The 27861-nt window shown below is 41.0% G+C and overlaps 1 protein-coding gene across 1 annotated transcript in view; it reads left to right on the top strand.

The window, feature by feature from the left end:
- MYO1E (myosin IE) overlaps positions 1-27861 on the top strand; it is a 92946-nt gene that overhangs the window by 13063 nt on the left and 52022 nt on the right. The window contains exons 2-4 of the mRNA XM_055715453.1: positions 20760-20903; positions 23585-23674; positions 24593-24687. Of these exons, the coding sequence (XP_055571428.1) occupies positions 20760-20903; positions 23585-23674; positions 24593-24687 (329 nt within the window). The remainder of the gene's footprint in view (positions 1-20759; positions 20904-23584; positions 23675-24592; positions 24688-27861) is intronic.

Genomic DNA, 27861 nt, shown 5'->3' with positions numbered 1-27861 from the left:
GGTGTACAAACAGGAAAAGAAAAAACAAAGGGGAAGTTACTATCATCTGATTGCCAAAACAAAAAAGCACCAATTCAGTAGCTAAAATTATGTTCAAGCTGGTAACAGGATATAGTGAACAATGAAGAATGTTTTTTAAGTTCTGTAGCTAAATATGTCCTTTTAGGGCTTGTTTTGCAATTGTTCTTGACCAATTGAAACTCTTGCAGTGAGTATAAGTCTGCCTCATTTAAATGAACCCTTTTTTTTTTTTTTTTTCCCTCCCCCATGATATCTCAATGAGATGCCTAATAATTTATTTTTTGTTCTTGGTATTTTTATATAGTCAAGGGGAATATAGTCAAGAAGTAAACCTACTCAATTTTTTGAAATTTTTTTTAAGTTGGGGCAAGTCAGGACATCTAAGTATTAGAAGTGGCAGGTGGAGGAGTGCTTTTATGTTGTTCTGTGGGTTTTTTAGCTGTAATAAAACATACTATTTACCCCTTTATTCTTTTTCCTGTCTTCCAGTCTCTGGTGTGACAGTGTGTGAGAACCTCACTGAAGTACCAAAGCTATGCAGAGCCTCTGTGATGACTCTGTCTGTGAATGTTGTCTTGTTCTGGTGCTATTTTAATAAGGAATTACTGGGGAATATATATGAGGGGTATACTCCTAACAGCTGCCACGGTCTCTGTGTTGTGGAGCTCTCCTAGGAGCCTAAATAATCTATAGTGTGTGAGGAATGCTCAACTGGTTTTGACAGAAAATGTATCCAAACTACATCATGCCCTCTGTGATGGAAGTATGACTTGGTCCGCAATAGGCTGAGTCACAGATGCTGCTTTCTCAAATGGAAAAAAGAATAAGGGGAATAAATCTGAGGGAGTGGTGGGATGGTCCAGGTTGGCAAGGTGGTGGGAGCCTAGTCTGATCCAGGCAGGCTGCTTCCAGTTTCAATGGGAAATTCTACTCTTTCAGTTCTACCTTTAGTACTCTTTCCATCTGTTTATAAGCCTTCAGTATTGCTGATGAAATTAGTTCAGTCTAACATCTTCTCTGATTTCTAACCTTGTACAGGAAACCTGTCCTTGTCCTCATTTCCATTGATCAGCTGTGTGACTTTGAAATACTTTGCCCAACTCTGTGGTCTTACCTCTTGGCTTCTGCAGTTGTCTTCTACATCCTGAACTTTCAGCAAACCTTTACAGATGTCCTCTGTCTTCAGCTGCAAATCCTAAAGGGCATGCTCTGCTTTGTTAGTCTTCCAGTGTGAGGGGTTTTTTTGTGTGTGTTTGTCCCTTAGATGTCATCTGTAATGGTATGTAATGTGATATATAAGTTATGGTTATAAATAAGTTTAACCTTGCCCAGACAACTGTTCTTAAATGGTGTGTGTAAACATTAGAACATTTTTCTGATCCCTTTTAAACTGCAGATTTATATGGTAGCACGTACTGAAGAGAAACTTGCAATGCAACGTGTTGTATAAAGGCAAAGAAGTTCTATTTTGTACTCTGCAATAAGGTGATGGAGATGAAAATAGATGTACAAGTGTTATGTCCTTTCATAAAGGTGGTTATAGGAATAAGTCATGTTATTGCTTACATTTCTGTATATGAAACGTGACTTTAACAGTAGGCTAAAAATTCATTATCTTCAGAATACTCCTTACTGCTACAGGGTGTTGGAGAATTTTTAAGAATGCAGTAAACTACATACGCTACTCAGTTTGTGCATTAGCACTGAATTGGCAAAACACCACTAGGCATAAATCTCTAATGGGTATCTGTGGAATAATTGGTGATAGATACTGCCTGTATGCCACAGATCACAAGTATGTGTTAAAACACACAGGAAAGCCCTTCTGTCATGCTAGCTATTACTGTATGATTTAATATGCAGGTTATTTTTTCTAAGCTGCTGTCAACACTACCTAAAAGCAGTACAGCTACTTTAGAACTGGACTCCAGTGTAGAAAAAAACTATTCTGGCACAATGTGCCATGGCACCTTTAATCACTACAAATAACTGAAACCTCTTTGACACTTGATTTGAAAGATTTTGTCCCTTTCGATAGCCCTGCTGCTGAATCAGTGAGCCATTGCTGACTCATGGATGACTACATTGCTGGTCTTGCAAAGCCCAGGTCTCTAAGACAGCCCGGTGCACTCAGATGCAAACGCTGTCAATCAACCCTTCTTCAACACTGAGATTTGACAGGAGCAAACTGCGGAGCAAGACAGCTGCAGGCTGCCTCCTGTGCTTTCTTACCGTGTGCCAGTGGGAACAAAATAATTCTGGCAGTCGGACATTGCACAAGGCGTGTGCGGAAGCACATCTGCATATCTAATAGCTTAATTCTTGAATCTGCAGATGTTAAGAGGTGCTTTCATTAACTGGGTGAAGCATGCTTACCTGCACTGTGTAGTTCTTCATATGGTTGCTCAGATGAACGTTTTGTGGGGGAAGGAAAAAGGCACAGGCGGAGGAGCACTGGGGTGGTTAAAGATCACATGCCTGATGTGTGATGTATTTTTCCACTATTGCTTCACTAGATGATACATAGAACCGTGCTTGTTAAAGGAGCCTGGTAGAAAACAAGCTTTTCTCGGTTAATATACTTCAGATAAGCCAAAGCATGTAATGGCATTGGCAGGAGCTTTGAGAGTGGGAGTGTGAATGGCAAACCTACATCACCTTACAGCTTCAAATCCCACCTCCCTTGCTGAAACGGTTAACTCATTCCATGCCTTGTGCCTTTACCCCCTTCTCCATCACGTACTTTGAATCCCATACAGGCTGGCATACAGCCCAAAGTGACCTGGGTGGGGGTAGATGGCCACCCCTTAGAACAGCACCACTATACTCAGTAGCGTTAGAAGCAGGAGGTGATGTGGCTGTGGACTGTGTACTCTTTGCCTAATTTTACTTCTGGTCTACAACTACTTGTAAATGCTACAGCAATGTGAGGAAATGTTAATGTCAAAACCTAACAGTTTTTCACTAAATTGAAGTGAAATCCATAGACATCTGAAATGATAGAATGAGATGTTTATGGTGTTACATATAAAACTTAAAGGTTTAATAGGCAACCGTAAAGTGGGTTATTCATCTACATATTTTAAAACTGAACTAGACGAGGCATTCTAGCGCACACAGTCTTGTAGATATGTGTTTCTGCAAATGCAATACAACCTATGAGAGGCATTTTGTATTGCTTATATTAAACAATTGACAAATTTTACTAAAGAACAGTTTCTATTGTGTTTTTTTTTTTTTTATTTTGAAAAATCTAAAGAAAAAACCCTGAGGCTTTCCTTAATTAACATAGGTGATTCTAATAGCTTCTGTTAACTGGACACATTAACAATGAAGTAAGTCTGAAATACTAAAAACCTTGTTCTTGATAGCAAAATAGTAAAGACTTGCAGATTTGTTCGGTTACTGGCAGCCTTTATACCTTGCTTGTTAAAAACCTAAATTGTTTGTGTAATGAGTTACTCTGGTCTTGTTGGGTTTGGTCTTACTGGACTTAGTTTTGTTGATACTCTTTTGTGTGTGTGTTTGTGAAAGGTTACCTTGGAGGGTGTTAGCTCTGATTCCTTAAGCAATGAAACGTGTCCTGCATTTCAGTGTAGCAGATTAGATGGAATCTGTAACTTAAGGTTTCAGCTAGTCTTCCAAAATCTGAAATGTGCAGATGAGGAAAATTTGAGGTTAGCATCTTCTCTTCCTTTTTTTTTATTTTTATTTAAAAAAAAAATCTGTAAAAATCAATAGGCTCCCTCAGAATTGGCTTTCCTTACAGTCCTGCAGGGACAAACATTGATAACTGGCCTAGATACTTTCTGCAGAAGCAGTGGTGGATGGCTTTCTTTCAACAAAACCTAATTAGGCATAAATAAACCTGGCAGAATAGTTATTACACATACCTGGGTATCTCATGGTTCTTTGTTCTTTTTTTAATTATGTGTCCATAATTAGAAGAATTTTGTTTTTGAAAGCCTCAATGAGTTTCAGTATTTTAGGTGTTGAATAATTCATGCTTAACTTTGTTTAGACATTGTTTATGGCACCAAACCACCTCAACCAACTGATTAAAGAAAGACTTTACCACGTTCTTTTATTCACAGTTATCCTCTGGTAAATAACAAGGTTTAGACACTACTATCTTGGCAAAATCTTAGCTGTGTTTATGTAAAGACTGTGCTGGTCTCAGCATTGCATTATGAAGGCTCCAAATATTTTCTGCTTCTGGATTATTTTTTTAAATTCCATGTAAAAATGTTTCGACACACTTTCTTTCCAGCTTGACTTTTTCATTTTTGCAAGGGCCGTTTTCTTTGGGTTTATGTTTGTGTGGATGCTATGGCCAAGTACAAACAGCTTGACTACAAAATGAGCTGTGTCGGGAGTGTGTCCTTAGGGTTATTTATAGAGGTTAAAGTGATGTCTGCCCTAAGGATTTCTGAGCACTGACTTCTCCAGACTGTGCTAGAGTGGTGGTTCATGGAAGTATCAAGAATAGCTTAGTTCTCTCTGTAAATAATTATCAAATCTGGTAACTGACACTGGTCACAAAGAATTCTCTGGGATTATGTAGAGGAAAAAAAAATCTCACCTGAAATTGCTTGAAGAACTTGCCTGTAAATTCATATCTGATTTTTTTTCAGAGGAAGAAAATAGGTGTTTATGAAATAGTCTGATAAATGTGGAAGCACGCTGCATCAGTGCCATGGCATCTTCACATGTATTCAGACATTGTAGGTCAGTGCTCCAAAAGTCTGTGGCATTGACTTGGTCATCTAAGAATCTCATATAGTGGCATTGTCATGAAATACAGGGAAAGCACCAAATACGCCCTAGTAAAGAAAGGGCACTAGCTGTGGCCTGCAGACTAGTGGCAGTGTTTTTGTTGCTGCACACGTCTATCTTTCCGAAGTAGCAGAAGGTTGAAAGTCTGGCTTGCTGCTTGGCCAGGGCTTGGAGCTGCCTCTTCTGAATGTACTCAGGAGCCAGCTGAGCTGTGGGTATCTGCTGCTTCAGACACCAGAGGCCAGCTGGGACAGGAATGACTATTGCTCATGGGAAAACAGGACAAAACCAGGCAGCTGTGTGGTAGCACAACTAGAGATTCATCTCAGAGAGTATGAAAATGGAGTAAAGCTTTTTGTCCATTCCAGCAATGGCAGTGAGAGCCCTGAAAACGGACCTGCAGGTTTAGAGTTACCCAGTACAGCATGTCGAACCTTACTCCAGGGAAGTCTGTAAAAGAGTGTCAATATTTCTTAACAAGTTCGTTATGTGTATTGCTCCTGACACTATTTTTTTTTTCCTCTTCTGGTTCTCAGTTGAACTTACAGGTGTCTCAGTGTTTCTAGGTCAGGTGTGAGAAAGGCAAAGAAACTGGTGTGGAAGGAGAAATATATTGGAAAGGTTTGTCAAAGTTCATGACAGCCCTGTGCAGAGTAATTGGAAGTAACACCAAGCTGGACTCCAGTGGGCACCTGTTCAGTGTCTGTGCTTCTGCGTGCCTCGTGCGTGGTGATGGTGCACGGCTGAGGGGTGTGTGGCAGAAGACACTCTTCGCTGACCTGGTACAGGTGTCGGTACTGGTATTGCATTTGCGTCACGTTTTTAGCCCACCGCTTTGCATTGTATTTGTTTTCAGCAAGACAAAGGCAGCATTTATGACATGGTCGAAAGACCTTCAGCTGCTTCTGTGGCCCTGATGGGGTCGTAAGGAATGTGCTGCTTAGCAAGCTGACAGGTAAGCTTAGAGGAAAGCTACTTGAGTGCAAGTTGGGTTTTGAGCCAGAACTTTATTTTTAAAAGATCACAAACCTTGGCTTTAATATGGAGCATAGAAAAAGCTAAAGCTGCCTCCAAGGGCTGCAACAGTGTAATGAATTGCAGCAGCCAGAAGTTAAAGGACATGGATCACCTGAGCATCTGGTTTTGCATGCAGGGAGTTCATGGGTGGAGGGAAAGAAACAGTATTTGCCGAACAGCTGTCTTTTCTGAGTCAGGACGCTATGCTTAGATGAAAAGGCATTCGGCTGGCTTTATTTTACATTTTAATTTATTTATTTATTTTTAGTTTGTGAGTTTGACTTGGAGCTCAGAGTTTGAAAGAGCCCAGACATTGAAAGTGAGGTACATATCACCAGCGTGTAAGTTTAATGTGGTTTTGTGTTGAAGCCCTGCAAGCCAAAGTCTTCAGCCACGTCTAATATCTGAGACTTCAGGTATTTTTTCCATGGCACCCTCCTCCATCCCCCCAAATTTTGAAACCTTGTGATTTAGATTGAATTTCACCTGTGCTGAGTTTACATTATGAAGTTTAGCATTTTGCTTAAGATGCTAAAAGCTAGCTAGCCTTCCATTTTGGAGATAAGGTGCCAAACTGTTTTACTGCTAAAGAATATAAACAAGTAGCTGGATTAATTGTCTTTACAGTTATCTAACAGAGAAAGTCTTTGAAGACTTAAATGAGATCTATGAGTTGACAGGGATACCAATGATGGTGATGAAGGCAACCTACATAGAATATAAAATCATGCTGAATGTAGATTTGCATCGATACAGTTTAGGGGGGAGAGAAGCAACTACTTGGATTTGGCTTCATTTTTTGGTTACTTTGCATCCTTTCAATGTACTTAAGTGTTCAAATGGAAGAGACCTTTAGTTAAATGAGGTGTCTTCAACAGAAAATGTTGCTGATTTTCTGACAGGAAGCCAGGGTCGAATGCAGAAATGAAAAATTGATGAAGGGGAAAGAAAATGTGGCATCACGCTGCGCCACTACAGAGATTGTTTTAAATAAATCTAAGGTATCTTACCTGCAGTGGTATGCAGCAGTTTTTCTTTAAAGCTGATATTTAGCTTGTCACTTGGTTTCCCTTTAACAGAAATAGATTGAAACCTATGTATATTTATGATGCTGATACTGAATTACAAGGTATAACAGACAGTTAGGTTTGGTCTTTTGCATAATTCTGCAAAATCAGTGATAGTCGTGGGTTTTGTGAAACAGCAGCAATTTAAGCCTACTGGAGTGCATTCAGAACTTCTGTGGCTGGCGTCTCTGCTCAAACTGTAATTATGCCAATACAGTTTCTGTGAGACTGAATGTATTGCGTATCCTGATAGCACCAGTTTCTCATAGCAAGTGTATGAAGAATTCTAGTTTGCAAATGAACTTACTTGTTCACATATTGGTAAAAGCCTATAGTTACAAAGATAGCTAGATGTCTAAACTAGTTTTCAGTTAGCTTTCTTGCTGCAGTACTAACTCAAATGCTAGATATTAACATTAAACATTCCAACATATTAAAAAATAAGGGGGAGGGGAATAGCTGTTTGTGCTAAAAACTGTCTTTCGTAGATTAATAGGAGCTATAACTTTATGTATTAAATGAACTTCTGCCCATAGTTAATGCAGGGCTCATGTATGTGCATTGGTCCAGCCTACATAATAGCCATAAAGCACTGGTCTGCTGCTGTTGAAAGTTACATTAAATGGTGTGTAACTAATAACCATGATGTTCCACTAGAGCAGAATGAACTCTTCATATTTCTAATGCATTTCTGTGCTTCAGCTTTTTTGGGGCATCAGCTTCATTGGCAGAATGCAGTGAGTTACTTAGCCAGTGCAGATCATGTATATTAAATGTTAATTTTATTTTTTTGGGTGACTTATGAATTATGGAAATACGGAAGTCACAGAACCAGGATACATGCTTGTTACAAATTACAGTAAATAATTTGAAGCATGGGATCTAACAGGAAGAAGATACCATAGCCTTATGAAATCTTAAGCAGGCTGGGTTATTCAGAAAAATGTTCAAAGAATAACACTCATCATACTGACTAGGAAGAGACTGTAATAAAAGCCAGCGAAATAAAACTAACATATTCATTAAATGAAAATAAGCCAGTTATTTTATACACCAAAATATTACATGCTTGTTTTTTTAATGACATTTCAAAGCTGCCCTGGACTGAATAATGAAAACTGTTCTAGAAAATTAGTGGAATGGCAAATATTAAGTACATTCATAATGTGCATATGGAGGATAATCTGGTTATGAGCACATCTGTTATCGGCACTCAGTGGGACGTGCTTGCCCTGGCATAGTGTAATTATTGCTTAAAATCAAACCCTGGCAAAGGGTGGGTGAACATGTGCGTGAAGCCATCCCCTGGCTGTTCAGCACTTTCGTTATCCCGTCACTAGGTTCCCACTTCTGTGTCTTTGGGTAGCTTAGACTTTTCCTGCTGTCTGCTTGTCCTTTGCAGAAGAAAGATCTCTTTGCCCCTGGGTGTTTCGGTTAGGTCCTTACCTGTGTAACTGAAAACCAGGAGCGGTCTGCAAAGTTTTGTGTATTTGGGTCTTGACATCCTTGCTGCAGGGTGAGGAGAGGAATCGGGCTGTGGGACTGGCAGGGGCGTGTGCTTTGTAATGGGGGGTCCTGTGAGCCCTGGAAAGGACGTGCTCCTGAGCTGTGTAGCCATCTCAGCCCTCATGCTGGGAGCAGGTAGTAGGCACTTGGCAGGTCCGGCCAGAGATGACTCTGTACGGCTGAGGCAGTGGAGCAGCATCCCTCTGCGTCTCCACACGGCGCGTGAGGCTTGGCGGGCACCATGCATGCTGCTCTTCCCCAGATCTTGCTTCCTGTTGCTTTTTGGTTAATAGCAGCTTTTACGGAGCTGATGTGAACTGGCAGATTTGGTCCGTTGGAAAGGTGTGTAACTAATTCCCGAGGTGGAATGCTGAAAGGAATTCTTATTTGTATTTATGTAATAATTAAACAAGGAAGCACTTGTATCTGCATGAACTGAAATAAATATTAAGTTTGCATTCTTTTAAAGAGTTAGAATATTTGATACATTGGTTAAACCTTTATTTTGTCTACCAGTGTCTGAAGTCAAATCTGATTTCTTGCATGAATAGCATGACGTGAGAGCTGATAAAGGCACTTGTGCGTTGAGCCACATGCACCTTGCCACCCAGGTGTCGGCGGTGCTGTAGGTGAGCACCGCCACTCCCTGTGCCTTTCCCCCATTGCTCTGTGTCAGTACTGCCCAGGTAAACAAGCTGCTGTAGGCCTACAGCTCCTGCTCTTGTTTACTCAGCACTCTGTGAAGTTAAAATAAACAGAGAAAGCAATTTTTTACAGTGGAGCCACCCCCACCCTGGAGCTCCTCCTGGCCCCCCAGACTGCTCCTCCAGCTGCTGTCACCTGTGAGAAGTGCTGACAGCTCATGTGACGTGGGGATGCTGGTGTGGGGGGAGCATTCCTGCTTCTCCCTGAGTGAGCAATAAAAGCTTTTCAGCTCTTCACTTTGTATCCCACCTCCCAATGCAGGACTGTGGTTCCTAGGGCTCTCCTTGCATGGGTCTCCCCTGGTACAGTGACCTGTATAGGAATCAAGTCACCTGAGCTCCATCTACATCTGCACACGATGCCCACTGTAATCCAATGTGAAGGTTCTAATTCTTGAAGCCACCTAATAGGCAAAATCTCAGACAGACCTAGCAGTATAAATTAAAATTCTTATTCTTAAAATTCTGCAAGCAGGACTTTGGCAAATGGGCTCTTTATCGCAGAGCACCACCCTGGTACAACATTGCACTGCCCTGCTCATCCCAGTTGCGACAACACTATGCATACAGGAGGGCAGGTCCCAGTTGTAACAGTTGGGAAGATCAAAGCAAATACCTCGAAAATAGGTTAATTGGAAATCGATGACTGTTCCAGTGCCCCTGTTAAGAAATGAGCAGTGGTCTGCATGCTTTATTTTTGGTGTCTGAGCAGTTAAGTGTTATAACTCGAAGCAGGGCTTTACACTAAAGAAGTTTTGTGGTGTCAGCACAAAGGTGCTTTTTGGTACATAGTGTTGAAAACCCAATCTTGGCCACAGTTATCTGCTGTGTTGCAGCTTTTGCTGTTTCATCATGCCTATTGTAATAGAGTGTGTTTTGCTTTAGCCTTAACTGCCACAGGCATGTGACTGCATGACAATCTCCACTCAAAAAAAAAGTTTATAGTCCCTTTAGTTTGTAAATAAGTTCAAAAAATGGCTGTATTTATGCCTAAAAGGAAGAAAAAAAAATTGTAACCAAAAGAGAATCAACTGTAGTATTTCAAAATTATTTTAAATTCAGATGTGTTTCAGGGGGATGGTTTAGCTAATGTGCTTATTTTATAAATCAATCTTCCAATTTTTGTACAACTGCTACATAGTTTTACTCAAGTAGATGAAGCTGTTGAAATAAAAACATCTTGTTTGATATTCTTGGTTAAAAACAACAGTAATAAAACAAGGTCCATGCCAATTTCTATAATCTGCCTAGCCTGTTGTATTCTTTACAACATAATCCACTAGCAGCTGATGTGATGAGGACAAATGCACCCAAAAACCCTGTTGTTATTCAATAATTTATTGAGAAGAAAATAATGTAGTTTCATGTGTAGAATATAATACTGATTATTATTACCAGTGCTTGTTAGTGCATCACATTGGTAGACTGTATTAAAACTATTTTTAAAGCTCTTCTTTACTGGACTGTTCAGACAGTTAAAAAAAATGGTGTTTGTGGATCAGAGTTCAGTGACCAAGAACCTTACAAAAGGCCTATTGATGTAAAATTTTAGAATGTGTAAAAAGGATAAAAAAATCCCAAACCTGAAGTTGCTACACTGCAGTTCCAGTTGATCCTTCTCTAGGACACACACTGGGCATGGTCTTAAAACCAGGATGGGTACCAGTAGGAGCTAAGTGGTTGAAGACCCTTGCAGGGTTGTAGAAGCTGCCATAAATTGTTATTTGCTGACATCTGGGATTGTTCACCATGCACATTTCCTCCCCTGGGCCAGTTATTTTGGCAAAATATAGGTGACCTGTGGCCGGCCCCAGCTGAGGAGCGGTGGGGGCTCTGGCCGTGATGGGATGCCGCAGTGGGCAGCTGCCGGGCTGTGGCCCCCAGGGGGGCCAGGCTCTGTCCCGGCCACTGTCCACCCTGGCTTGCAGCTGGGGGTCCTCCCTGGCTCCCACATTATCGGCTGCTCAGGAGGTTTTGCATGAAATACTTCGCTATTAATTAACCAGGCCACAGAAAGTTTTTTCTTTCTTCATCTTCTAAAGGCAGCAGACTGCAGATTAAAAAGAAATTACTGGATTTTGATTATTCTGATTTCATTAAGCTTTTCCAATGATTTGGGTCTGCTTTTTCCATTAAAAATACAATCTTGTATGTGTACTGATGTAGAATAGAAAGAAAAAAAAAAAAGAACTTGAAATCCATAGCAGTCTGGGAAAATAGGTTACGATCCAAGTTTAACATATCTAGTGTGTTAATGTGTGTAGAAATATATTACGATCTTAATGAAAAATCAAAGCAAAAGTCTTACTGGTAAGCACATAGCTTAATCCAAATAATGTTTCCGTGCGGTACAGTATACTATTTAAGACACTTACTGTCATTTTATTGTGTGAAAGTTTCCGTTGGCAATGTTATTTCAATGGAATTAGCTGCTGAAAAGTAAATATTTTACAAGAGAATAACATTACCATGAACAAAGTTCTGTATTAAATTCGAGGAAAGATTCAAAGCTGTAGTAGTTTGGCATCTCCTCTCTGTCATGCTTCGTGATTACTGGCAGTGTTGCTACTGAGCATGTTTTTCAAAGTTAAGTCACAGTTTACTGGTGTGTAACTAAAAATAAAAACTGTAAGTATTTTCTTTTTAGAGAATATTACCTTCCTCATAATTAAAACATTGAACTGATTATATAAACATTGGTTGTTGGGACTGAGATATTTTTGGTCGTTTGAAAGTGCTGGTGATGTCATTGGAAATCGATGCGGTAGATGCAGACGGAGTGGATTTGTTGCATGTGATACTCTTGGGTTACAATGGAGTAGTAACTAAATGGTGTTTTAAAAGGAGCAGTTTTATTCCCTTGAAATTCTATTCTACATCTTTAATACTTGCAAAAATGTATTGATTTATCCTTTCATCCTTCTGTGTTGCCTTGTTGACTTATCAATTTAAATGCTAAGTAAATCAGAAATATTGCCATCTTCTTTATTTTCTAGTCTGCCTAAATAAAAAGAAGCAAAACCTGGTTAAAATAATTATTTTTCTTCTAGAAAAATAATTCTTTTCTTACCTGAATCCGGTAATCTTTGTGGGAGGACCGTGCGCCTACAGAAAGGGAAGCCATGACAGAAGGAACAGGTAGCATGAAAACCAGTCCAGAGACCAGGTCCTCCAGAAGGTGTAACAACAAGTATTTGGTCCCCTTGTGTAGATAATAAGGAAAAATGATATCGTTCCATTTCAGGCTGCTGCTCTCCCCCCAGCCCCGCGGCAGTTTTGTGTGCATAGGTGAGTTAGCGAAGGCAGGTCCTCAGGCGCCCCAGGGAGGGGGTGGCAGCGGTTATCTGCTGGTTCTGCTGCCAACCCGCGCTTGTAGGCCCAGCGGTTAGACCTGAGGACGTGCTGTAGCCATCCTCTCGGTGAGACCTCTGTGTCTGTGGAAGAGGGAGTGGTATGACACGGGGAGGCGACACGTGGCGGCTGGCTAACCGGCCGTTAACCTCGTTCACCAGCGGGCTTGGCGAGCCGCAGTCAGTGCCCCGTAGCCTGCTGACAGGGAGGAAAACCAGCCTTGGACTGTCGCAAAAGGGTCACAGGAGGCTCTGGGGGTGGTCAGACTGCACAGAGAAGTCATTTTGCAATAAAACCCTCTGTCGCAGAGCCGGGGGTACTGCTGGGAGCAGAGTTTGGCCTTAAACTCTCAGGTTCGTGTCTTGGCAGCGTCAGCCTGGTGAGGAAACAAACGGCTCCGTTTTACCATGGAACAGAAGGGTCAGTGGAAGGGGGGAAAGGAAGAAGGGCCTGCAACTGCTGTTGGTGTGCAAGGAGAGCAGTGACTAGCGGGCAGGGGCCCACCGGGCTCACTGTGGCCTGCAAGCGTGGTTGGTGCTGAAGCCCGAGAGCCAGAAGCTGGGAGACGGGGCAGGGAAGCGAGCGCTGACGTCAGCTAGAACAGGACGTGGCTGGGATGGCATTTTTGTCATATGCCACTGGTTTTACTTTCTCCAAAACCTCCGTCTGGCACCAACGTAGCGCGTAGCGCGCAGCATCGGAATGCTGCCTTCTGGCAGCACGTATGCGAGACGCTGGGTGATGCGCAGCTTCTGAGCACGCTGGGCTGAGGCTCCTCTCTGGAAGCCAGATGGTAAGCTCCCGCTTGACTTCAGTTTCTTATTTAGGTTCAGGATGACCAAGGAAAAAATATTTCCAGTCTGATGCTATTGGAGAGGCAGCAGTATTTTGTCTGAATGAACTGATTTGAGTTTTCAAACTACGTATTTCAATTAAAAACCATAGTAATATTTTTTGTAAACGTGACTCACAGAGGAAAGCTCAGAATAAATTAATCATAGACAAATTATCTTCTGTTGTTTTAAAAAAACAACCAAACAAAACAAATAATTGGGGGGTGGTAGTTCTTGTTCCAGAAGGGGTGGAGGTGGAGGTGAAGGTGGAGGAGACTTTGGGGGCACTGCAGCTGTGGAAGGGCTTGTGATCGCTGGCCTCAGAGATCCCAGTTTCTGTGCAGCATTTTGGGGGAGGTGGAATGCAAATAACCTCAGAGCATCTCTTTTCTAGGGAGGTACCAGGAGGAGGAACCAGCACCCATCCTTTTTTTTTTGTAATGACAGTGAAGCAGAGAAGAAAAGGTTCACATACACATGTATGCTCTATATTGTACAGGTGCCAAAATGGATTTTAATACTATATGGATTTGTGCTAGGAAATTTGGGTTAAAATGTACAGTATTTTGTAGTATTACATGTAGGATGTGTGTTTGCACAAACCCCTTTGACACCTGTTTTTTAACAGAGAAGAGTGACAGATAAAAGTGCTTCATGATACATTAAGGTCTGATACAGCTAAGATGCAACTTGTTTTTTGTAATTTTTCTTTTGCATTTCCTTGATTTGCACAGTAAGTATATACAGGTGCAAACTGTATATACAATTTAAAGATCAAGAGTTATTGTGCATGGACACTGCTCAGTGAAACGATTGAAATGGGGTGTGTGTGTATGTATATATCGACTCATCAGCTAAATGTTGCTATTGCAAGGCCTATCCTTAATCCACCACAGTCACAGGAAATTTTGCTACCCGTGCCACGAGGAGCAACTCAAACTGGGAACAGCTCTGGAGGCTGCTCAGGAAGTCAAGTAAGGCAGTTAATGAGAAGAGCAAGTCAGCTGTATTAAGTAGTTAACAGTATTGCGTTTCCTTGAGAACATTATGGTTTGGAACATTAGACCACAGCCACCAAAAAAGCTGTGGGGTAAGCAAACATCAACGTACAGTTCATTAAACATTTTCTGGTATCTGCCCGCTGTCTCTGTGAGTTGTGTCAAAAACTTAGGCATGTTAGCGTGATCTGCTCTTAGGCTTATTCCCATCCCTGTTTTGTTCTGTCTAGTAGCTGTGCCTTTTAAAAAACATTAAGTGAAAGGCAATACTGATGCAGTATGCGATCCTGACAGTTCAACTGAAGTAACTTTTATTTTGGCAGTGATCTGTTACTTATCTCGCAAGAACGCTGATGTTTTCCCGACTCCTGAAAATAAGCATAATGCCTATGGGCAGTAACATCTCACGTTCCCGTAACTCGTGTTGAGTTACGAGCGTGCATTTGCTATTCAGGTGAGCAGGCTCCACTTCTGCCTTGTCCCCTGCTGCCGGTGGCTGTGTGGAGGTGGGGGCAGGGCCAGGGCTGGTGTCCAGAGTTGGGGTGCTGGGGAGCTGCCGGGGGGTGCTGGGGAGCTGGTGGGCACACAGCCCGGTGGCTGGCAGCCGGAGTCTCCCACAGCCTGTGGCCAGCTCTGGGGACGGGCTTCCTAGTCACGCTGGGCTGAATCCACCCCTGTCTGAGAGCAAACAGGGAGAACTGATGCCTTTTCCCCCCAGAAATCTTTTCCTCAGTGTCTCATTTCCCTAGCTGTGGTTCTTTTTGGATATTAACCTGCTAATAGTTTCCATTCCTTAATAAAGTTTTGGTGTTTTTAGGTCTCTGTATAAAACATCTGTCCTGCTGCTGGATGCTCAATATTTTTGCTTTGCTATTTCCTCAAAACTTCCAGCACTGCTTTTTGTCTGCCTTAATATTTCCCTCATGTTAAATTTAAATAATTTGCCTTTTATCTTTGTCTGTCTAACTGTTTCTGCTGTCTTCCTTTTCTGAAATATGGTCACATCTTTGCTGCTAATATCTTCATTATTTTTTTTTAATATTAGTTATAGAGGCACTATTTAGAAGCATTTTTGTCTTCTGTGGCTTCTCAGTTTTGATTATGTGAGTTGAGGACCAAAATTCATGTTCTGTATGTTCTGTATATTTCTGCAGTATCTTTCGCTTTACAGAAATATGTGAAGGATTCCTGTAAGTGGATTATAAAAGTTTGCTATTTTGATGGATATCATTGCAAGAAAGTTGTTTCTTTTTTTTCCTTTCTTGTTAGATGGAAAACCTGGTATGAATTATGCATGTATGAGACTAGTGATACGCCTTCGTTGGTAGGAGCATTGATGTCAGGTAAATGGTGTGCAGCTTTTTCGGTTTTGTGACATCTTTGGTTAAGGTGATGGCTGCATATCATTTGGTATTGTATTCATAATACTACTCTTGAGTAGACAGACACATGCCTCCAAAATGACAAGGGTTTTATGGAATATTACTCTATCATAGCTGAAAAGGGGAAAAAAAAAGGTTGTGCTTGTGATCATTGGACACGCTCCCTCCCTCTTGGAGGCTGAGAATCCCTTCTGCACGGTGATGGAGGATCGGTGCTGCTACTGGAAAAAACTGTCAGAGATTCAGGATGGCAGTTTTCCTCTTTTGTGGGACTCAAGAATGATTATTTATGGCATGTAGTAGGTTGTTGTAGTTTAGACAGAGTTCTGATGGAGAGAGAGAAACAAGGCTCTTTCTCAGGGACAGAATATACAGTCTCTTCTGATCCCTTGTTTCTAGTGCTTTATTTTTAGAGGTACTATTTTTAAACATCTTGAAATACAAAAATATTTTGCTTTTTTTCCCAGTTAAAAGAAAACCCTGTTGTGACACAGCATGACTCAGTCTTTTTATAGCCACATCAAATATGTGTTGCTTAGGATAATGTAAAAATACACAAACAATAAAGGCAAGTATAAGAAAGTAGCAGTTGCTATTGTAACACAGGGTGGAGGGCAGCAAAAGAAAATGTTCTGTAAATAAATGTCTCATCAATATTTATTATTCATTCCAAACAAAACAATAATGGGCCTTAACTGTATCCTACCGAAAGTAATACAGAAAGTATAGACTGTATTTAGTACACAGAAAGTATTTTATGTCCCCTCTTGGTATTCATGTAGCAATTCTCTTAATCTGGTAATGAGTGGGTGTTAAGGGAGATGTACAAAGGGAGAGTGGAATTAATTTTTTAGGTTCTGTAGAGTCTCAATTGTTGTGATGCTGCGGAGGATGAGGTGGAGGGGACGGTGCTGCCTGGGCTCCATGCTGCCAAGGCAGTACGGCTCGCGAGCAGTAGGCTCCTAGCTCCCCGGGTCATCTTGTGACTCATAAATATTGTACTTGTCAGTGCAAAGCCGATCTGATTTTGAGCCTAAAACAGCAACTGAATGAATAATAACAGCTGACAGCAATGCAGCACACGCCTTTAATTCCAGCTTCCTTCACCCGCTGCTGGGTTTGCAGCCCAGGCAGAGCCTGGGGGAGGCCTGGCAGCCACCTTGTTCAACACTCCTGTTTCCACTTCTGTGGCTTTTAGCAGGCTGCTGATGTGTTCTTGTTGGGTTTGTGCTTTTCCTAATCTGCCAAGCTCATCTTTTTTTTCAGCTGCTTAGGCATTGTTAGTGCTGACACAAAGACTTTAATCTGCTTATTTCTCGTAGGGTTAGGTCACGTCTTTCACTGAGGAAGCCTAAGGGAAGCCAAGGTGCTGTTTGGTGACATCTGACCCGCAGGGGTGGCCTGCAGGCTCTCAGCCTCGCCATGTGCCCGGATCCGGCCATGCCACAGGCCAGCTCTGCTCCAGCTACTGAGCCCTGGCTGTGGCTAGTGCTGATGTGGGGCATCGCTGCCAGCCCTCGCTCTGCTGGCTCGGAGGTTCCTGCTCAGTCCCAGGAGACCTGACCCGTCCCTGGAGACCTGACCCATCCCTGGAGCAGGTCAGCACGTTGTGTGAAGGGCAACAGAGGACAGCGAGCACCTGAGTGCTTCATCTGAGCCCTCCCTGCAAAGCAGCTGCAGGTTAAGGTGGACACCAGGTAACTAGCTCAGGTGTAAATTGTCTCCAGATTAGAGTACTGCATTTTTTTGTGGATGGTCGAAAGCTCTAGCTAAAATAAAGGTTAAATTCTCAAGAAACACGCGATAAGAACACATCATTAGTGTTTGCAGTGTGGGCTATTGAAGAGCATTGGAATTTTTAAGTACATATCCTTGACTTTTAGGAAGTATGCAGCCTGGAGAAATAAGAAGAGTTGCCTTTAAAACTGCTGAAAAAAATGGAGTTTTTTCAGATGATTTATGACAGGTAGATTTTTTTATTATTATTATTTATTTCAGAACTATATAGAACCCAGTTAACTGTTAGTTGGGCATAGTACCAGTTGGAAGTGATTGAAGTTGATAGAGTCAGGTTAGACTCTGCATTCATCACTCGTGTTTGGAAGAGCAAGGACTTGAGGGTAGGTGGTGTCCTGTGTCGTGTAGAAGCAGGCTCCCTCTTTTGTTGCACAGAGCAGGAAGGTGCTAGCCACTGTGCGTGGCCATCCTGCTGGTGCTAGGTTCCTGGAGAAGGGAGAGCAAAGCTTAACTACAAGTATGCAGTAAGGCACTGCTAAAGCTTGGGCTTATTTCTAGATCCTAGGGAGAAGTCTGACAGTAATCTGGTGATGATTTGCTGCTTCTCTGTGTATTTGCACATAAGGCTGTGCTTTTACGTAGTTCCAAACTACTGGTAGAAACTGCCATTTAAAATGCAATGCATTATTAGTGTGACCTACTTATTGCTGCCTCTCTCACCTGTCTTCCATGCTATTGCTTTCTTGGATTGAGGCTGTTGCCTTTTTATTAAACCTCTGTGCATCGTTTCCCGTTTGACGGTATGTGATGCTGTAGCACTCAGTTTGGTTACAGACGTACGTTACAGCAGTGTGTAAGTGCTGGGCAGAGCTGCCCTTGGAGCCGGGAGCCTTCCTGGCACCGCTCCTCCTGCTTGTGTGCCGGTCTGCATTGCTTCCAGGGAAGAACCTCTGGCCTGGGTAGTGCCCGTGGCTTAATCACAGTCAACAACTTTTATAAAGCCTGCTGTTTTGCAAACTGTGCGCACATTTCCCCTATATCCCGTGGCTTTGTGAGCTTTGTCCTCTTCTCATTGAATTTACTGGGTCTAATGCCATAGGTTCCCATGGGAAGCCTGATTGTTTCTCTACTCTTATTTCTTACACGTTTTCTCTAGCTTACTCTGTTATCTGATACTGAACTACATTCTGTATAGCTTTGTGAAAAATGTAACTCTCTGTATTTATTTTGATACTGTACCTTTTTGTCCATCTGGTCAGTTCCTTTTTCCAAGTGTAATTTCACAAACAGCTGATGAGTACACTGAAGGAAATTATGCTTCTCTGTTGGACTTCTGTTTTCTCCAGTAACCTGACCTTCAACTGATTCTTTTTTCAGTCATATGCTTTATAACAGTTTCCAAATATTAATTGGTCCCTTCATTTTCTTAGCACTTCCAGATGACTGCTTCTGTTGTGCAAATATATAAAAATGACAAGGTTCATGTGAACTAAGCTAGTTTATTATTTCATTGAAGCTCATGTAAGGTTGTGGATGTTCAAGAAAATTGCTGAGATTGTGTGTTTTCAGACATACTTACCTCTGCTGCACTATATTCAAAAGCATTCTTTTAATTTGAGTTTGCCGCTGTTGTTCAGTGTTGTTAAGCAGTGATGGAGCTGCATCAGTGGTAGCAGTGGCTGGAGACTTACTAGAAAACATGCATAAAGCTTAAGAGTTATGTGCAGTATTAAAATAATTCTGGGTTTAGTGCAAGTTAATTTAACTTGAGGTAAAAATCCAGTTGGTCCTTGGTTTTTATGTCAGTCAAGTTGAGATGAGGCTGAAGTACAGGCTTGACTCCATTTGCTTATATGCACCGTGCATGAAATCTGTGTCTTCAGTAGTTTTTCTTGGGTTTTCCCCCAATAGATGTGGTAAAGTGTGTGGAAAAACATAGTCTGAGACTAGTTTAATGAACACTTCTAGCCAACCCAGCTTGAAATAAGAACTTTGTGCTCCCCTGAGTCCATTTGTAGTTCCCACTCCTGTGCCTGGTGTTGGCACAAGTCCTTGACTATTTACACGAGGCAACAATTTGGCAGCTGCACTTTCGTGTTGGTGCAGTTGCATACATCATTTGCTGGTGCAGAAGTGTGTACACACAGAAGCTGCGGCTCTATAAATGGCTAATGTCCCATTTCAAAATACCTGGGTGCAGCCAAAGTGTTCAGAGTACCTAAATTTTCTTAATTTATCTGTAAAATTACGCATTATTTTATTTTGCAAAATATTTTATAATAATAAATGGCTTGTATTCTGATGGATATGACTTGACTCCGTAACGTATGTGAGAGCAGTGTAGTTAAATCACATTGTTTGAAATTGTGGTATTAAAAAATGAGGGGAATAAACGGAACTGCCATTTTGTTGGCCACATCTTTTGACAGCACATTTGGTATCTTCTCAGTGTAAAATGTGTCACTTCCAGCATCACTAATTTCAGTATTGCATACACAAAAATTGCAGTATAAAAAGGCAAGAGGGCAGAACTCTGTTAGCATTATCTGCCAGGCTACAGAAAATAGGTTTGGGTTTGGAAAGCAGATGTATAACTGAATTAATAACATTGATCTAGACTGGATTTGAATTTGTTTGTGGGTGTGTGCATGGAACCTAACTACTGTTCACATCAGCTGGAAAAAAAACAGATTTTGATTTCAAGTGGTACAGCTTGAAATGTCACAAGTTTTCAGTAGCATCCTGAAATAGTAGTCTCTGTGTGTGGGGAGAGGATATCTATTTAGATGTCAGTTAAGCATGGTGACTAACGGATCAAAAGGGACTGTGAAGACGTGCAGCTGATAAGCTGGGTAAGGTAATCTGCAGAACGTTGCTGAGTACTTGGTGCATCAGGCTCACAGCTTCCATTTGAATAACAGCATATGTGCAGGCTTGACTTACAAGTCTGTAAAGGATGGAGAATCCACGGTGGTGGTGGTAATTATTCTCGCTACTAATAGTTGCACTGTAGGAGTGTAATTTTTACATCCTTAGCTTTCAATAACTGCATCTCAGTTGGAATAATTGCTTTCTTCCTGCTAGATTTAGAAATGTCTGCCATCTGAAATCCCTTCTGTGTGCAGAGATTCACAAAACCTCATGGAATTACCTTCTAATTTTTGAGGGCAGTGCAATTCTTTAATAGTTCAGAGGCAAGGCAGTTGGTGTCATTTGTGTGTGCTTTTATGTAATGCCTGGGTCAAGGAATAGAATTAAGTGAAAGAAAAATATTTGGGAAGTTGGAATTTGAATAGATGGTTTTCAGTTACTTAATGCTAATGAGAAACATGGTAACCTTTTTGATGCTTCTTGTGCTTTCCTGCAGGGCAGCAAAGGACACTACAGGTATCACTGGCAGAGCCACAATGTCAAGCACAGCGGAGTGGATGATATGGTCCTTCTTTCGAAAATCACAGAGGATTCCATCGTAGAGAACCTAAAGAAGCGATACATGGATGATTATATTTTTGTATCCTTTACAGTGTTGTTTTTAGCGGGGCCCTGTGGATTTGCTGAGCCATTGTGAAACTAATCATATGTATATGTTGTATTCGAGCAGCTTACTCAAAGACAGTTCACCCAAGATTACACAAAATGCTTTATAAGCTGAGTTAATTGTAAGTGTTGAAATTAAGATCTGAAAAATGATTTTAAGGTATTCTTTTTGATATTTGGAATTATTCTTGGCATTGTTGAAGATAGGCCTGTAGCTCCCTATCTTTCTTTATACCTGACCGCTGAAGCTACTGCAGTAATTCTGATTCTAAGAGCAAGAATTAATAGGTTTAAGGTGTATATACGTGTCTTGATACTGAGTTGTCTTCTAATACCTCCCAGATTCTAATGCTTTCAAAATAACATTTCTTCTGTGACATAGATCCATTTACAACTTATTCTGGAATTGTTAATACTGTGGATCGTGGACTGGTGGAAACACGTGAACATCTGTAAATCTACACTGCTCACACTTTAATTTTTTTTTCTCCTATGATTAATGAAAACATGAAAGATTTAAATACCTCAACATATAACCTAACAAGAAAACCAGATTTCAGCACCAAACATCTGGGTTTTTTTAATTCTTTTTTAAAAAAATTATATGAAAGGAATTCCTTGAGATAAGAATAGTCACTGTTTCATTTTTAGCTTTCACAATGTACCACGAGCTGCAATAATGAGATTGGTAAACACTAGTCAGTATGATTATATACCAGAAAGTGATACTGTTTCTTCTTCTGCTGTAGCCTGGTTTCATACTTCCTAGTTGTATCTGGAGAATAGTTTCCTTGAAGAGTTTAACTTTTTTTTAGCAGAAAGGGAAGGAAATATAGTATCTCCTGGCTATTTCCTTATATTCAGATGGTTAGGAGCTAAGTAGTGGCTCATTAAGCAAGGACTGATAGAGGAAAATTAATGTTGCAGTTATCCTGACATTTCCATCCCCAATTGCAGAAGTTTTTAATATGTGTGTTCATGTGGGTTTGGATCCTCTGTTTGATAAAATACCACATAATTATTAAATTTGCCTTGTAGAAGCATGATAAGGTTGCACAATATTTGTCAAACTATAGTACTGAGGCAAACCATAGGGCTCTTCTGTTTGTAACACGAGTGCTTTTCTCCCTGTGGAATGCCGCATCCTCCGTGCGGTACATTCACAAAGTCTTCAATGCTCTGTGCTGAAGAAATGGTTTTATACTTTTTTTTTCTGGTGAGATTTAACATGGAGATGGTCTTTCTACTGAAAGGAGGAACAAGTATGTTTTCCAAGGGGACTTGTGGTCACGTGAAAGATCAGCATCTTCTTTTAAAGCATTATAATTCCTTTGTGTAGGGAGAAAAGACTGCTTTTGCAGTTCTGCAAAGGCTTTTCATTCTAAAATGGATTCTAAAACTCTTGAATCTTCCAATTGTTTGTATGTCCACCCATGAATGAACATTCCTGTATGCTACGTCCCATAGAGATTACCGAATCGTCCCAGAAAATGCTGGTATTGTTTACCAACAGAAAACTAACTTTGGCTGTTTATAGTGACACAGTGAATGCTTGGTCTGTTATATTCGAGACCCAGATGTTGTCACTCTTCTTTGAATTAAATTTAAAAAATTATGAATAAAGCATTGCAAATTGTGAATACAGGAATTATGTTCACTGAGTTACACTGCTTCTGTAACATGTTCCCATTTTGTGCTGTGGCACTACAATAGGAGATTCTTAACGCTGGATAATCCAGTGGGATTGTTAATTTTCCTACTTTTGTATGGAAAGCTTAGATAGGAAGTTTGCCTGTGAACAATTCCAGACAGTTAAATGAAACCTGCAGTACAACGTTTTGGTTTCATTGATGTGGGCGCACTGCTAACTCCCAGCTCAGTGCACCAGTCCTGCCTGTAAAGGAGTATCAGTTGCTTCATATCTGTATACTGCAATTATCATTCCAGAGGTTTCTAAAGTATTCTGTAAATGTAGGTACATGTGCATCAGGACGCAGAATGGTGAAATACTGACAGGCACAATGTTGCAAAAAAGCTTTTCTGGGACTAATAATAACTTGAAACTGAGTGTCTCTTACAAGGCAGCCTGCAGGTAAGGCTCCTGGGGCTGTTAATAGTTACACTCATAAAATGACACCACATACTGAATTACCGAATTCCCTTAGCTCCCCCGCTAGTACACGCAGCTGAGTAATTGTCCAGTTTAGCTCAGTAGTGGCTGTTCCATCCGCCTGTGCATGCTCAGCACTATCTCGGTGAGATCACAGTGTGTCACTATACTTTACAAAGGTCAAAACAATCTTTTCTAATACTGATAATACGACCTCCGTTACAAAGGAGTAAACCAGTTCAAATATGCCGTTTCCTCTCTGTATTTTTATTAAAGATGTGTCATGTTTGGGCCGCTAATACACGTTTCTATACTTAGCTTGTCCTGAAATAAATATTTTGATAATATGAAAGTATCCCATTGAATGATATATTTATTTTCTTGTAAGCCTGCTACTTTCATTTTTATTAAGAATTGTTGTAAGCTGTGGGGTTTTTTTACTATTATTTGAAGCTGTGTAATAGATGGAAAAGTTAAGTGGCAGTCACTAGGGTTAAGATAATACTTCTTGAAACTATAGTTACCTTAACTTCTTTCGATTACAGACATATATTGGCTCTGTATTAATCTCTGTGAATCCTTTCAAGCAAATGCCGTATTTTGGGGAAAAAGAAATTGAAATGTACCAAGGAGCAGTAAGTAAAGCAGTCTGAAATGTATTGCAGTGTTCAGGGACATGCAAATATTATTCTACACAGTTAAACTCTTGGAAGCATTTGTTTCTGGGTTTTGGTAGCGTTGTACCGATCTGGGAGAACTAGGCCGATATCCATTAGCATATATTGAGTCTTCAAATTGAATTCCCTGGATTTCATGTGGAATTGCCATATGAAAATACTTGTATTGATTAACTGTAATCCAGGGTTCCTCCGGGACACATCCCTCCTCCTGCAAAGGTGGGTTCTATGCTATTGTATGCCTCAAGTGTGCTGCATGATACAGAATAGCCATTAGGGGGTTGGAGGTTAGCATCTGAGAACTCTGAAACGGGGCAAGAACAACCAAAAAGTCTGAGATGCCAAAATCAGATACCACTTTTGAAAATACAGCTTGAGGAGTGAGTCAGCACGGGAACATTAGGGACTTAAAATTCCATTTTCTGCTCTGCTCGAGTTGGGCACGTCCATGGGTTTGGGAAGCTGTTCGTTTTGAATGGACTCAGTGGAGGAAAATGAGACGTACAGCACCAGGCGCTGGGCAGTGGTTTAGGTAGTTTATTGTTAGCATATGACCACTGGTGGGATAGGCTTAAATTATGTGAGTTTCTCTTGGACAAGTAATATATTTCAAGCACAGACCGTTTTTAGAACAGGGTGTTTATGATAGTTCAGGAGAAAATTATGGATGAGAGAAAGATCAGTAACAAAACCCAGAGACTTCAGTTTGTTTTTATCAAATGAACAAAAAAATTCCTGGGGAAAATTCAGTAGAAAGTGGAATTTGGAATTGTTTTTCCAGGAAAATAATCCTTCCAATTTAAATAAAAATTTATATTGCTCATTCTGCATTGTTTAATGCTGTGTTGAAAAATTATTCTCTATTCCCCCTCCCAGGCACAATATGAAAACCCACCACATATTTACGCTCTTGCAGACAGCATGTACAGAAACATGATTATTGACAGAGAAAATCAGTGTGTTATTATTAGGTAAGAAAAAGATCTGTAAAATAATATTTTATCATCTTCTTTTGGTGTTTTAACTTCAAGAAGCAAAAAAATTACTTTTTATTGTATAAATAAAAATATTCTTTGTCCATGACCACTGAACATTTTGGGGTTTTTTAGGATAGCTAAGTACTTTCCTGCTCTCTCTCTTGTTATCCTGATGATAGCTTAACCACACGAAATCTCTTTTTCACATAGCTAGCTTCATGCCCAATACCAAAACTGCAGGAGCTTAAATGACTCCACGAGGGAGGTGGATTAACAACTACAGCAGCCGCAGATACCGTTAAATCCAACGTTCTCACATTGACTGCGTTTACCATGCTCTGCTTTTGTGCTGTTTCTTTTCTTTCCCCTGTTAAAAAGAAATGTACTTTTGTTCCTTTTCGAGTTTTGCTTGCGTTCGGTCAGAAGCAGGAGAGGAGAGATACTGGAAAATTAATTTTGTCTTCACTGTTAATCTATTTCCGTTATTTGGCTGAGGCAATTCACTGAAGAATTATTCCTGAACTTTTTAAATGACAGGCATTACTTAAGTCACAATCAAAGTGAGATTTGGGTCTAGAGGTAGCTTTGCCCTCACCTGGGGGTTTATAGATGATGTGTGACCAAAGGAGGTGCACAGAGAGCAGGAACCGCAGGGTGCTGGAGCTGGTAAACGGTACCTCTTCTGACTTTCCTTCTTCCATAGAAAATTCTAAGGGTTCACTGTAGCTCACCTGGAACTGTACCTGCGGCAGTGGTCTCCACAGTGGGGTGCGTGCATCACAGGGGCTGTGCAGCGGAATCCATTGGGATATGGGAAGAAAATATTAGACCTTCAGTAGTAGGTGTATGTAATTTATAAATTGATAAATGCATACATTGGGAATGTGAGCTCAGACTTTTTTTTTTTTTTTTTTAATGAAGGTGTGTGTGATCAAAAGCATTTCACTGGACTACGAGTGTTTCTCAAGAGCTAGGGAAAAGAAGGAGGAGCAGAAGAAAAAATGATTTGAAGGGAAACTTACATTGTTTTATTAATAACAGCTTTTCTTAAGCTTTCCATCATTTCTCTGTGGAACATGCTGAGAGGCAGCACTATGAATTTAACTGCTGTTGAATTTAACAAAAGGGAGATTTCAAGACAGTGTTTTCTTTGTCTGGGGGAGGCCCCTCTGTTCTTTTCCCTGGGGTGGCTGTGTGCCCTGCAATGATCCTGTCAGATGCCTTATAACTCGGTGGGCTCAATCCCTTAGACTGGAACCCGCCAGGAAATGGTGGGTGGTCACTAATGCTTAAGCTTAAATGCCCTTGCACCAGCCACTTAACGAATTTGTTGTTGCCACAGGATTGTTATAAAGAACTGGGCTTAGTGTGCGGGTCTTGCCTGTGGAGGTGCTCCATGTGTGCCTGTTCCTGTACCCTGCTGAATGATGCAGTGTGAAAACAGATTTCATAGCAACATATCTCACTGATGAGCTGTCCTGAAAGCTTGTGAGGAATAATTGTTGGAAAGTTGCATTCACTGTTTTGTTTCTTTGAATCTGTGCCTGGAAGTCCTCCAGGCGGAGCTTTCCTGGGGAGGTGCTGCGGTGGGAAAGTGCATAGGTGTGTCCCTCTCGGTGTCAGCAAGGTGTGTGTAGGTAGGTGGGACCCCTGGATTTTGCATGTAGGAAGGTCACCCAGGCGTTAGCAGTTTGCTGCTGAGCTGTACCCCTGGGAGGACCTCCCTGTTCTGCAGCCCCCGGCTGCAGCTTGGTGTATATCTGAACTGTTCCCTGGGCAAAAATCCTCCTTTTTGGAAACCCAGTGCCTGTTGCCATGCTGAAGTTACTAGTCCCATTTAGTCAAACTCAGACCCATTAGGAATGGGTAAAATGGGGATTTATTTTGCTTTTTGAACAAAGTAACATCCCAGAGCCTGGGATGTTTCAGTGTAGCTAAATTTATAGAGAAAAACTTTAAACGGTGGTAAACTATAATTAAAACCAGTTTTGATCCATTGATAATGCCCCAAAGTGCAATGATTGCAAGGGTCATATTTTCAGAGAGCCGAGATGCAGATCGGAGATGCAGACTTACAGGTTTAAATTCACATTCTTGTGAATGATAAATGTGTAAATCCACATTCTTGTGAATGATTCATTCTTGTGAATTCTTGTGCTTGAATGATAGACAAGGTGCTCTTCAGAGTATCTGCATCGTGTATGTGCAGTGTGTTTTCTCTCAGCGTGTGCACAACCTATTCAAAATCTGCTGGAGATAATTGAAATCTACTGCAAACCCGAAACAAGAAAAATTGTGTTTGCCAGGGACATTTCAGAGAATTCCTCTTCCTTTTTACACATGTATTTTTCCCATGATTATTCTTGTTACAAACACTGTAAAAACTGCAGACTAGACTTACAGGTAGTTTTCATGATGGTATTTGATTTTTTGGGGGGGGACACTTATAAATTATTTTATGAAGTAACTCCAGTATTCACAAAATTGGTTTTGTTTGGTTGGTATTTTAATCCTTTTGAACACATTTCCTTTTTAACTGTTTAGACACAGCCTGTATTTTCTGATTTCAGTATCATTGCTATTTCTAATGACTGGAGCTGGCTTCAGAATGAAGTTTCTTGAAGTTTGGAGTTTGTTTCCCTATGTTTTATTTCATAGACGAGAAGGCACTGAATTTGCTGGCAGACTAGATGATGGTCTCAAGATGCTGCAGCTCTTGAGTGAAATGAATGTTCTAGCTAGCTTCATGTCTAACAAGCACACCATCCATCAGTTTCACCTAACAGCTGCCAAGGACTTTGCCATTTCTGCCCCTAAATTGGCGATCCTCAATAAATTGAGATATAGGTCTGTCTGTCATCAGTTCCACAGAAGTCTGCTGAACCTAAGCAATTCCAAATGAACCTCTGCATTTCAGTGAACCCTAGTTTTTTCCATAAAAATTTGCCCTGTGGAAAATGAGTGGTGATAATAATGTGGTTATTATGAGGTGCCTGTTTGCTTCTCTGCTTCACAACTAGTTTGGATTTGGAGTGACTTCACTGAAGAGCCCTGGTGGAGCAGAGCAAGGTAGTACAAAACCAAACCCAGGTTTTACCTTCTTTGCCCCCCTCAAGATGGCAGATTTCCCCCCTAAAGAAAGGTCTGCAAAGAAGGAAGGTAAGAAAT

The sequence above is a fragment of the Falco cherrug genome, chromosome 7 (genome assembly GCF_023634085.1).
Source record: "Falco cherrug isolate bFalChe1 chromosome 7, bFalChe1.pri, whole genome shotgun sequence".
Taxonomy (NCBI): domain Eukaryota; kingdom Metazoa; phylum Chordata; class Aves; order Falconiformes; family Falconidae; genus Falco; species Falco cherrug.
This window is presented reverse-complemented; position numbering and strand designations above follow the sequence as displayed.